The sequence below is a fragment of the Medicago sativa genome, chromosome 3 (assembly GCF_051527215.1).
Source record: "Medicago sativa cultivar Bolivia chromosome 3, Bolivia_mono, whole genome shotgun sequence".
In the NCBI taxonomy this organism is placed as follows: domain Eukaryota; kingdom Viridiplantae; phylum Streptophyta; class Magnoliopsida; order Fabales; family Fabaceae; genus Medicago; species Medicago sativa.
This window is the reverse complement of record NC_140751.1, coordinates 32,543,746-32,556,680: the sequence shown is the minus strand read 5'-3', so window position 1 is coordinate 32,556,680 and position 12,935 is coordinate 32,543,746. Positions and strand designations below refer to the sequence as shown.

General features: G+C 34.9%; 1 protein-coding gene and 1 long non-coding RNA gene across 2 annotated transcripts; one reads left to right on the top strand and one right to left on the bottom strand.

The window, feature by feature from the left end:
- Positions 1-1,615: 1,615 nt before the first annotated feature.
- On the bottom strand, positions 1,616-3,833 carry LOC146937214 (uncharacterized). Its single transcript, XR_015030865.1, has 2 exons — positions 3,609-3,833; positions 1,616-1,853 (listed from the first exon to the last, which is right to left on the bottom strand). It is a non-coding gene; the product is annotated as an uncharacterized LOC146937214 (long non-coding RNA).
- A 2,739-nt stretch (positions 3,834-6,572) lies between these two features.
- LOC146937213 (F-box protein SKIP23-like) lies at positions 6,573-12,592 on the top strand. Its single transcript, XM_085751626.1, has 2 exons — positions 6,573-7,852; positions 12,331-12,592. Exon 1 carries the CDS (start codon positions 6,632-6,634, stop codon positions 7,847-7,849), a length of 1,218 nt encoding a protein of 405 aa, XP_085607752.1. The 5' UTR covers positions 6,573-6,631; the 3' UTR covers positions 7,850-7,852; positions 12,331-12,592.
- Positions 12,593-12,935: the final 343 nt, after the last annotated feature.

The window sequence follows — 12,935 nt, the reverse complement described above, 5'->3', positions numbered from 1 at the left end:
TTTATTATCTTATGTGTTTCTCGCACGTCTTATTTTTTTCTTCCAAAATTATCATTTACCCGGATTATAAAATCCGAACACTTGTTTCATATTATAATTCCGAAACATACTGATAGTATTTGATCATAAGAATGACGATTAGTGAGGTGCTTTACGTCGTTGGTAAGCTCTGAAATGGTGGGGGTGTGTAGCTGCAGACACTGCGACGCTCAAGTCAGTATATTAGAGCAAAGAAGGGGGTTTAAGGTTGAAATGTATCGTACCTTTGTGGAATGTGTAAAGTCCCCTTATATAGTAAAGAGGTGCAGGAGCCGTTGTAAGGCACACCGTGGCGCTCAAGGGTTACAGAGTCGTGGAAATCGTAACCCTGAGGTGAGATTCTCGGGGCACGTGGTAGCCTAAAAAATAAACTGGTCGTTGTCCCCTCAGTATTTATTGCAAGTGTCTCGAGGATGAGATTGAGGGGAATGACCTTTGATTTCTGAGGGTCATGTGTAAGGGCTAGTAATATACATGATTACTTAAACCTCTGAGTGGTAATGTCAGCATGGTTTTTTGAGGCTTAATCGCAGCCGTAGATTTGATCTTGACGTTTGGATTTTAGAAATTTATTATCTTATTTCATGTATAAAAGCTGTTAAGTTTAAACAACATTTGGAGTAGAAACTAGTTTTAATGTTTTAATTTTATATCTATTTTAACTTATCGAACGTAAATTCACTATCATGCATAAATTTGAAAATTGTTCTTTAAGAGGTAATTACATTTGTTGATGTATTTGTTTTTTTATTTATTTATTTCTTCTATTTATGGATCTATTATATTGTAATGGAGTCAGCAAGAGATTTTGAATAATTTTTATCAACAATCTCTGTAATGTGATAATATGAAGTTTAAATTACTTCCGGGGATTTATTATTTGTCTTTTGGAAGCATTTTCAATGATTTTTCATGACAAAGATTGGATCAAGTGTCAACCCTAATCCCTTATCTTTTTACATTAGTTTTGAAAGTACTTGCGAAACACATCCAACAACTAGCACCAAGATGTAAATGTTTAGTAGATGATGTAGTCTTAATTGAAAAGTGGGGGCAGGAATTGAATGGGTTGTTGGAGACTTGGAGACAAGCCTTAGAAGCATATGACTTTCGTGTAAGTAGAATCAAATCATAGTATATGTAATGTAATTTCAGCAAAAGACGAAGTAGTTCTATCTTAGAAGTGAAAGTTGGAGATCATATCGTACAAGTTACATAGTTTAAATATGGCTTAATAGCAGTTTTCGCCCCCTAACTTTTCCAAAGTTGCGATTTTGACCCACTAAGAAAAAAAACTACAAAACCACCCCGTAAGTTTTGCACCTGTGGCAGTTTTGTCCCCCAATGCCAATTTTGACTCGGTTTACGCTGACGTGGCACCCTAAGTGAGGTGCCACGTGTTTTTTTTTGCCTTGGGGGGCCAAAACTGCGACAGTTGCAAAACTTAGGGGGTGTTTTTGTAATAGTTTTCTTAGGGGGCCGAAATCGCAACCTCATGAAAGTTAGGGGGCGAAAACTACTATTAAGCCTTTAAATATCTTAGTACAAAGTGACAGTATAACACCCATACCAGACGTATCTAGAAAGTCTGGCACGTGCGTTAATATTAGTACTGGATACATTAAAATATACAACAATTAAAACTTCGAATGAATAATATTTACAACAAGTTACGTTCGTATAAATAATAATACATCACAACTCATCCATACATAAAATTACATCCTTGATATCCATAACGTCCTGCAACTTTACGAACGAACCCTTGAAGTAGTATCCATCCGGCTCCGAACATGCATAGACATCCTGCTTATCTGAAACAAATAAGGATTGGGATGAGACATAATGTCTCAGTGAGTTCCCCTAAATCCTAGGCTATAGGCAACCTCAAGGGGAAACCTACGGTCACCACGTGTCTACATTACAACCTGACAGTTGATTATACGTGTGTGGGGACTTGCATACTTAGACGGTAGTGCATACTAGAGCCGTCATAATTTCATCTTACATGTTATAGGTTTCACATCCTATACGTGTCATGGCGGCCGAGGGGAACCTAGGACCGCATTGCCAAGAATACGCTCTACGTATCATGGCCTAAACATAATATATCATGGCACGATTCTATCCGGACGATAAGGGGAAACCTAATATCGTCATCAGCATCATAATCTTTACTTACCCTATTCCATGCCTTGTACTTATCATGTAGCATCTAGTGCTCTTGTTCTATAACATAACGTGCATGGAATCATTCTTACATAATCATACATGGACTCTTCACGAGCATAACATCATCATACATATATACATACTCATAACATACATGTCGTACATAAGTTCATTTATTATGTTAGCGTTGAACAAACATTATCATCTTGGTTCATTTTACGGAAAGTCCCAGGTGGAGTAACCCCGAGTACAATCCCATCATAACCGATGTACGTACATCGGACTCCCTCAGTGTCGTGCGATCCCCTTACGGAGCCTTCCCCGTTCCCATCAAGAGAACCCCTTGAATCCATACCTTCATGGATTGCAAGAGACACGAACACCTACATTCATCATTACTCAGTACCATGTGATCCCCTTACGGAGCCTTCCCCGTTCTCATCAAGAGAACCCCTTGAATCCATACCTTCATGGATTGCAAGAGACATGGCACCTACGCATTCATTAATCATGGTCTTGCCGTTCATTTAGGATAAACCTAATCATACATACATACATGTTTACCTCGGAACCTTGATCGATCCGATTAGTGGTAAACTTCATACTTGTTCGTATACATACTTATCACGGTGGAGAGATTAACTAGTAAATCCACAGCTCACGTACTTTCTAAGTCATACTTGATCATATGCGAAGATTACACTTCGCGTCTTGACATTCTAAGGGTTCTTGCTATCATGCTAGTTCTCGACTACTATGTCGAGGCTCTAGTTATTCCCACATTAATTATTGCTTGCTACCCGTTAACCTCATGATTTCTCTCGTATGCCATGCCTTACTAACATGCTTAATACTTGCCTCATATCATAAAAATCATGCTTTCATTGATCATCATTTAGGACCTTGGTTTGAGGGGTTTACGTTCGTTAAAAGATACCACAGAGAAAACCGCGTTGCGAATCCCCACGCCTGCCTGAAGCGAGCAAAACAATGGGATTTCTCCCTGTCTTACTCGCCTAGGCGAGTAGATTTACTGGGGAGGCGAGCAGCAGCTCGCAGCTGCGAGTTGGAGGCGAGTAAAACCCCCCATTCGCAGTTCTAGCTCGCCATGGCGAGTAATTGCTCGCCGTGGCGAGTTAGGACAGTTCAGAACACTTAAAATTGGTATTTTTGACCCAAAAACCTCAAACCAAGTGTCTCTAAACATATTGGAACATAATTGATCATATAAAACTTGTAAAACATGTATATGGCAAGAATTATCATGTATAGCATTCATGGCATACAAAAGGGCAACTAGACTAATACTTGAACCCTAGAATTTCATATCTTTCATACTAAACATACATGACATAACCACAATCCCAAAGGGTAAGAAAACTAGCTATGGAACTCACCTAGCAAGCTTCTTGAGACATTTCTAAGCTTCCAAGCATCAAAGCCCTAACTTGATTTTCTTGCACTCTTAACCCATACCCTTCAAACTTGTCATACTATTCTTGCAACCCAAGACTCCTTATCAAGCTCCAAACCATGATCCTAACATCACCCTCAAAACACATAATCAAACCTTAACATCAAAAGGAATTCCTTGTGAGGAAGAATAAAATATCAATCCATTCAACTTAATACTCTTACCTTGATCATGTAAAACCCACTCCTTGTACCAATTTAGAATCCATCTTCACCACACACCAAACCCTAGTTTTCCAATCACTTCTTCAAGAGAAGAAAAATAGAAGAATCAAACACAATACACTCTTCCCTAATCTCAAGTGATCATAAAAGAACAAGTTTTGGAAGCTTACCATCAAACAAACCTTAACTCTAGATTTCTTGCTTATCTTGAAACCTAGCTCTTGATTCCAACTTCTAATCATCTTCTTGTTCATGGAGAAAACACATCTTGCACAAGATCAAGCTTCCACTTCCAACATAACCAAAACCCTAACTTTTAGAGAGGAGATAGGGAAGAGATCAACCAAGATACAAGCTTCCCTTAGCTTAGATTAATCATGGAGGGACATAATTTAGAAGCTTGCCATGGGAGGAGAAGGATTTGAGAAGATTGATGGAGATGAAGAGAAGAAAGTGGCGTGAGGGAAAGAAGAGAAAAGGAGAAGAAATATTTTCCCAACCAAGAGAGAGAAAAGGATAAGGGAAATGAGATATTTTTCCCACACAAAACATATAAATATTCCTTTCCATGTGATATTACCATATTGCCCCTGCCTTAAACGGGTTAAATCCGACACAGATACTCTTCCCGTAAATAGCTGACATGTCATAAAATATTTCCAATAACTTACTTTTCATGAATTAAATTCATCTGACACAGTCAACGGGTAATATACCGATACTGTCAGGCGGGATATTACAGACAGAGAAATTAAAGTAGATGTAAATCATTGTATTCATGTTGGATGGTTGAAATGGAGAAGAACCTGAAGTATTTTATGTGATACAAAAATACCGTTTAAGTTGAAGTGAAGAAATATCACACAGTTGCCAGACCATCGATGTTTTATAGAACATAATGTTGGAAAGTTAATAACCAACACGAGAATAAAGTAAGTGTGCGGAGATGGGGATGTTGCGTTGGATGTGTAGTTAAACTATATGATATAAGATTAGAAAATACAACATTATAGAGATAGCTGGGGTAGCAATTATAGTATAAATATTGTAGAAAATAGGTTTAAGTGGTTTGGACTTGCAGAGAGAAAACTTATAAATTATGTAGTAAGAAGAGTAGATCAAATAGATGATAGTCATATTATAAAAGGTATAAGAAGACCTATAAAAACTATAAGAGAAACTATTATGAAAGATTTACAAAAGATATATGAAGACTTATAAAAACTATAAGAGAAACTATTAGGAAAGATCTATAGATTAATAAGTTGGACCTAAATATGATTTATGATAAAAACAATATCATGTATTTCAGTCCATGTAGTCGACCCCACTTAGTGCGATAATGTTTGGTTGTTTATTGTTGTTGTTGCCGTCGCCTTTTAGAAGCATTAACTCATGCTGAACAACAATTATTATTTCATTTCATGATCAACTACAACAATTATTAGTCAATGAGATAACCAACTTCTTGTGCATTGCACGGGTTCAACTACTAGTATTTTAAAGGGGAACTTTCACTCAAATTATTTAGGGGTAATAGTAATTTTGGTTCCTAAACGTGTAATAAGTAGCCATATTGGTCCCTTAATGTATCAAAATTTTAAAATAGTCTCTGATTATGAATTTCATTAGTCAAAATAATCTCTAACTTTAAAGGGGTTATTGTGCTTATTTGTTACACATTCAGAATCAAAATGACCATTACCCAATTTTTAATTTTTTATTTTGAAAAAAAAAGTACATAGTATTAAATATTTGGCTTAAGTGCAATTTTGCCCTCCCTATTTTGGCTGAATCGGAATTTTACCCCCCCTATTTTAAAACTCGGAATTTCACCCCCCCCCCCCCCCCCCCCCCAATTTAATGTTTTTCGGAATTTTACCCCCCTTATTTTGAAACTCGGAATTTTACCCCCGCAATTTAATGTTTTTCGGAATTTTACCCCCACCACATTTGATGTTATTATCCACCTAATTAATTATTTAAATTAAAAAATTTTTAATTACAAAAAATAAATAACTTTTTAAAAAATAGAAAAAACTTTAAAAAATACCTTAAAATGTAGAAAAAAATTCTAAAAAAATACTAGAAAATAAAGATAAAATGTAGGAATTACAATAAATATATAATTTTTTAAAAAAATCGAAAAAACTTTAAAAAATACCTTAAAATGCAAAAAAAAAAACTAGAAAATAAAGATAAAATGTAGGAAATAAACCAGAATAAACGAAAAAAATTCCATTAAAAATACATGGAAAAACAGTATAAACGGAAAAAAAATACATGGAATTTTCCTACATTTTTTTTAGAATTTTTTCTACATTGTAATTCCTACATTTTATCTTTATTTTCTAGTATTTTTTTTAGAATTTTTTCTGCATTTTAAGGTCTATTGTAAAGTTTTTTCTATTTTTTTAAAAAGTTATTTATTTTTTGTAACTAAAAATTATTTAATTTAAATAATTAATTAGGTGGATAATAACATCAAATGTGGTGGGGGTAAAATTCCGAAAAACATTAAATTGGGGGGTTAAAATTCTGATTTTCAAAATAGGGAAGGTAAAATTCCGAAAAACATTAAATTGGGGGGGTAAAATTCCGAGTTTTAAAATAGGGGGGTAAAATTCCGATTCAGCCAAAATAGGGGGGCAAAATTGCACTTAAGCCTAAATATTTTATATGAAAATAAATAAAAAGTACTAAACCAGGAGCACTTCATTTTCATTTGCCGTGTCAATCAATTATCATCCTCCTCTTCTACATTTCTCATTTCACAGAGAAAATGAATGAGCAGCAACCCTTTCCCTCAGCTCCTCCATTAATGGAAGCTGACTGGTCACAACTTCCCAAGGATCTCCTCCAACTCATATCCTCAAAACTCGACAGTGAATTCTACCAACTCCGCTTTCGATCCGTTTGTTCATCATGGCGCTCTTCCATTCCCAAAATTCATCACCACCATCTCACTTTACCTTCCAAATTCCCAATCCCTTCCAACAACAATCCCCAATTCTTTCCTCTCTCAAAACGATCTCTCTTTCTCATCATGCCACCCAAAAATCAACACAACCAAACCCTAACCCTTCCTTGGTTGATCAAAATTGGTCCAGACTCACGTGACCGAACTCATCTCTGGAACCCTCTCTCACGTGATAAACAACTTCCTCTTCATTTCCCTCACGTAGTCGATTTCAACGAACACCGTGTCATTGACCTCGGTCACGAATTTGTTATAGGTAACTTTCCTTCTAAATCTTCCCAATATTCGCTTTCTCTTCACGCACTCTACATGGAAAAAGTCGTTGTTTATAACGGAAATGTTCTTCTTACTATTCATGTTTCTGGGAAACTTGCAATTTTCCGATGCGGTGATGAGCAGTGGACGATAATTCCTGAAATGCCGATGATGCCTTTTGATGATGTATGTGTCTTCAATGGGCGGCCTATTGCTGTCGATGGCACCGGTAGGACTGTCACCATAGGGATGGATTTAAGCTTGGAGTTGGTGGCGGAGGCTGTGTTTGGTGGATGTAAAAAACTCTTAGTTGAGAGTGATGGTGAGTTGTTGCTAGTTGATAAGTGTGTATCTTCTTTGGATGATAAAAATGTAGATGTTATAGATGTTGATGAAGATGATGATGAGCTTTTTGGGTTTGGAATGGGAAGGGCTGTAAGATTTGATGTGTTTAGGCTTGATGAGAGGGAGAAAAAGTGGGTGGAGGTGAGAAATTTGGGGGATAGGGTTTTGTTTTTGGGGGAAGACTGTGCTTTTTCTGCCTCAGCTTCAGATTTGTGTATTGGCAATGGGAACTGTGTGATATTTAGAGATGATGTTTTTCACAATTTTCATTCCAACGAGCTTGGGATCGATGTTTTTCATTTGGATCCACATGGAATTTCTCCCTTTTCTGATTTAGCCGGTTCTTCGAAGTTGTTCTGGCCACCTCCAGAATGGGTCGGGTTGCGTGTTGACGACAACAGAGTATTGATCTTGGATTGAAAGGTTCGTAATTTGAACTTGTTGAATTGTGCTCGAAATAATGGACACTTATTTGTTATTATTTTTATGTTAGTATAAACATCAGTTTTGTTTCTGGTTATAGATTGGATAAATTTTTCAAAAACTCGTAGAAAAGAAATGTGAAATGCTTTGGCATTGTCTCTTGGTCTTTTAACGAATTACTTTTTGTATAATTGTATTATCTTATCTAACTTGTTCAGAAGCAGCTTTAAACTTATGACTGAGAGCTTTATCATTCAGAGCTAAATTCTTAACTCACTCGAGAAGTTTCTAAAATAGAGAAACTAACCCAAACTGAGCCATACTACTCTACTTATAAGTAATGGATACTTTTTTTATGGTAGGACAAATGTTAGTAAATTATTAGATTTGTAAGATGTTAGTGGAGAGTTGGATTTGAAGTTTTGAACACTAAGTCGTCTTTATGATTCCCTTGCTGAGTACTGACTGACTACTATTACGTAAGATTTTTATTGTAAGGACCACAGTTATTTGTCATAGTTCATTCATTAGAATTTAGAAGGGATTTATTGGCTAATGTTACATACCTGAAATATTGAATGACCTAGGAAAGTATTGTGCAATTTACCTTTACATCGATTTGTTTTGCTCCAAGTGAAATGAGGTTGATTTACTCTAATTCTGAATCAACTCTCTGCATTAAAATGCCTTTTGACATTAAGCTTCATCTAGAATTAATAGTACCTCCTGCTACTAAGGCGTTGTTGATATTTGTATGATTGTTCCCCTTTCAACTTGATGTTTTTGGAATCTGAAATTAAATATTCTTCCGTGTGAATTGTTTGTCGTCTTTGCTGTCATGCTTCTTATTGTCTGCAATAATTTTTTGTGCTATTTAGTTATCTCAGCCATACTGGAAGTATTATGTATATTCTGTAATTTTGTAAGCATAAATTCTATATACTACGATGCAAGGGTTTTTTCTGGCAATTTTGAATAATTAATAGAATTATATACTCATTTTAATTGATGTTTCCCTTTGTTCATTACTGTCTAGTAATATGCGTACAAGTTTTACAGCTAAAAGTACAGGGCTTTTTAAATTCATAATTTAGTAGATCACTTTTTATTTTTCTCCATCTTTCTTGCCCCACATGACAGATTTCGTATCAAAATTTGCTATTTTTTGTATACATGCGTCTGTATGAAATGTATACTAGGTTGACTTCCCTCCTACAGATTTCCCCTAAATAAAATAATAGTGATATTGTCTTGAGTTGGATGACATCTCTAATTTTTTCTATAAGATATATTTTGGAATAATCTTGTTTAGAGTACGGAGCTATTGTTAAAATGGCTATGCAAATAATGCTGGATCAGTTAGAAAAAGCTGGCCTATACAAAGATTATGTCCATAGTAACCTAATTCCGATAAACACACAAGTACTTAGTTATGTCTAAGGTGAATAAAGGCCACAATGGTAGTGGTCGGATGACATTGACCTATTTGCCTCACTTACCTAGCCATGTAAATTTTATTGAGATTAATCAGGCTGCTATTGCATATTGATTGCTAAGGTTAAGCTCATGGTATGGGCAGGGTCTACGCTTCTTGAAGGGGAAGTGTTGTCCTTCATATCGATGGTGGGATCATGGTTGTCAAAATCGGGATCCCACTAAAGATTGTTGGGGTATAGAAAAAGCATAGATCGTAGGATCATAACAACGATCGTAAGATCCCAAATAATAGACAAAATTATAAAAGTAACTAAGAAAAATAACCTTTCATAAAAAAAAACTTCCATTAATCATTGTTCTCATTGTCTTAAACATCACCTAAAAACTTTCATAAAAAAAAAAAAACCAAAACATCATCTTAAAACATCATTTTCTTAAACATCATAAATAAAAACTATTTCAACAAGTCATTCTCATCAGCTGCAACTCGATTATCTCCTTCATTTTGAGTTTCTACTACCAAATCTTCACCTTTAATTATTTGATAAACACCTTTACAACAAATAACAATAGCTTTCCAAAACTCTTTATCCTCTACCACTTTTTCAATTTGCTTTCCTTCCTCTGTTTTTGCAAATTTGCCTGACATCCACTTACTAGATGTGAACATCCGAACCAACGCCACTTTGTTTTCCATTAAACACCCCAAAGTTAAATATGACTTTACAAATCGAGTAACTGCCTCATCAAATATTTTCCTTTTGTGAAAGGTTGTCATAAAGAAATTAGGGAAGCATTTGAATAAATGTATTGAGTGAGCTTCTTACCCTTATAAATGGTGGATTGACTACTCACTCACTCCCCTCTTCTTGGAAAGATTTGCAGCTGTAGCAATCACATCATCCTCTACTGGCCTTCTTCCTCTTAAGTTTTCTTCATCTGTATCCTCTGCTTTTGATTTTTTGAGTAGATTGACATTTGTACTTTCACTTCATCAGGTACAGACTTACATCCTCCGACATTCAACTGTGTACAAGTCAAATGATGTTTCATATAAACAACATTTGCCAAAAAAGTCAATTGCAAAAATGTAAATTAAAATTAAAAAAGTCATTTTATAGTTGAATGTTGGAGGATGTAAGTCTGTACTTGATAAAGTGAAAGTACAAATGCCAATCTACTCAAAAAATCAGAAGCAGAGGATACATATAGAGAAAATATAAGAGGAAAAAGGCCGGTAGAGGATGATGTGATTGCTACAGCTGCAAATCTTTCCAAGAAGAGGGGAGTGAGTGAGTAGTCAATCCACCATTTATAAGGGTAACAAGCTCACTCAATACATTTATTCAAATGCTTCCCTTATTTCTTTATCACAACCTTTCACAAAAGGAACAAATTTGATGAGATCAGCGGTTACTCGATTTGCAACGTCATATCTAATGTTAAGGTGTTTAATGGAAATCCAAGTGGCGTTGATTCGGATGTTCACATCTAATGAGTGGCCATCAGACAAATTTGCAAAAACAGAGGAAGGAAAGCTAATTGAAAAAGTGGTTATGCATAAGGAGTTTTGGAAATCTATTGTTATTTGTTGGAAAGGTGCTTATCCAATAACTAAAGGTGAAGATTTGGATGTAGGAACTCAAAATGAAGGAGATAATGGAGCTGCAGCTGATGAAAATTACTTGTTGAATTAGATTTTTTTCTATAATGTGTAAGAAATTGATGTTTTAAAATGATGTTTTTTTTTTTTAATGAAAGTTTTTAGATGATGTTCAAGAAAATGAAAATGATGATTAATGAAAGTTTTTTGTGATGAAAGGTTATTTTTTCTTAGTTACTTTTATAATTTTGTCTATCATGTGCGATCTTACGATCCTTGTTATGATCTACGCTTTTTCTATACCTCAACGATCTTTAGTGGGATCCTGATTTTGATAACCATGGTGTAGGCGGATGACTTGGGTTTTCTTGCATCATGGCTTACATTCAGTTCTTTTTCTAGTATATGACAGATATGTTGATCCTGTTCATATCTTTACTGTAGCTGAATACCTTTCCGAATTATGATAGTTGCCTTGTTTTGTGCACTTTATGTAAGTCTAAGTGCATTTGTGTTATATCCCTTTTACGTTTGACAAAACTGAGATTTTGTTTCTTTTAATAGCTCAATATTTTGCTTGCATTGAGCAGGTTGATACTATAAATTTAGTTTAGTTAATGCTTGTTTGCATGAAGAGGACATTCAAATTATTTGTAAGTTATTAAATAAATTAAGTCCATTGCGTCTGCTCATAATGTTTATTGAGTTATTTAGAATGTTTATTGAGTTATTTAGAGAATCTCCTCCCCAACTTCTCTCATTGGGGTTATTAAGTAGGTTTCACTTCTATACATAGCTTATTTTTACTTTTCAACTTAAGTGCCTAATAAGCATCTCATCCCATCCCTTAAACCTGCAAAATGCAAGAGAAAGAGAAATTAACATACTTGTTTGTGCCGGTTCGGTACCATGGGAAATTAGGCCACAACAGGACTTATTTGGTACCATTTCTTAATGGGTAAGCTCCCTCTATTGGGGATGCTCTTAGAAGTTATAATCTTATATATGTATTTTTAGATCTAATGTTAATAAGCCCACAGTTTCTGCTCACAAGATTAAGCTAAGCTAGCTAAGCCAACCAGACAAATTGATAGTTGGCATAATTTGCTCGACTTACACGGTGAATGTTACCATTTACTGTGATTTATATCTAATAATAGGATAACATTCAGGTTAAATATAAAATGGTAACATAATTTTGTGATGTTGAATTTGAGGGTTATTGGACTTAAACCTGAATTGTTTAAGAGGGAGTCATGTTTTTTCCTTATTGTACAATATTGATAATTTCTTCTAGTTCGGCTGATGGGATGTTGGAGTTTAACTATTATGCTTATCACAAGAAAGTATGATTTTGTCCGTGATAGATAGATGTATTGAAAAAGAAACACTCTTTGATTATTCATTAATATTGCTTTTGAATGTAATTTAATTGTAGGTTGTGAAGGAGCCCTTTGTCCTTTGTTGCAAGTTTCATCATACTGCAAATGATTGCGCCGATAGACATTGGGAAATACTATTGTTTTTTTCTTGTGTAGTTTTGATGTTTAGGGGACATAAAGATGAACAATACTGCTTAGTCAATTAACAAGATACTATCTCCATCATTCTTGTTAGTGAATCTAGTGCCATGACTGTTATCAATGTAACCTAATTCTTACAAAGGAAGTTCCACTAAGGAAGTTGTCTTTCTTTTCTTACTTGATGCATCCTAGTTATAACACTTCAACTTTTCAAAGTTTCAAAGTTGGAGTTATAAGCTTATCATTTTCTTCGAATGCATTGTGATCAACACTTTAAATTAAGTTGTCTCCTAGATTTGGTTTGTCAAGTTGTACCATGTTATTTTTGTCTAAGTTTATGCTTTTTGGTAAAACAAGAAGAGAAAATGAAAACTAATTAAAACGGGTTTTTTCTTTTCAAATTAAAACTGCTTTGTATATAGGTTATTTTGTGAAGACTGGGTATCCAGATCAAGAGCTGACTAAGCATGGGGACCAATCTCACTGTCTACTTAGTGGGATTAAACTTTGTATCATGGTT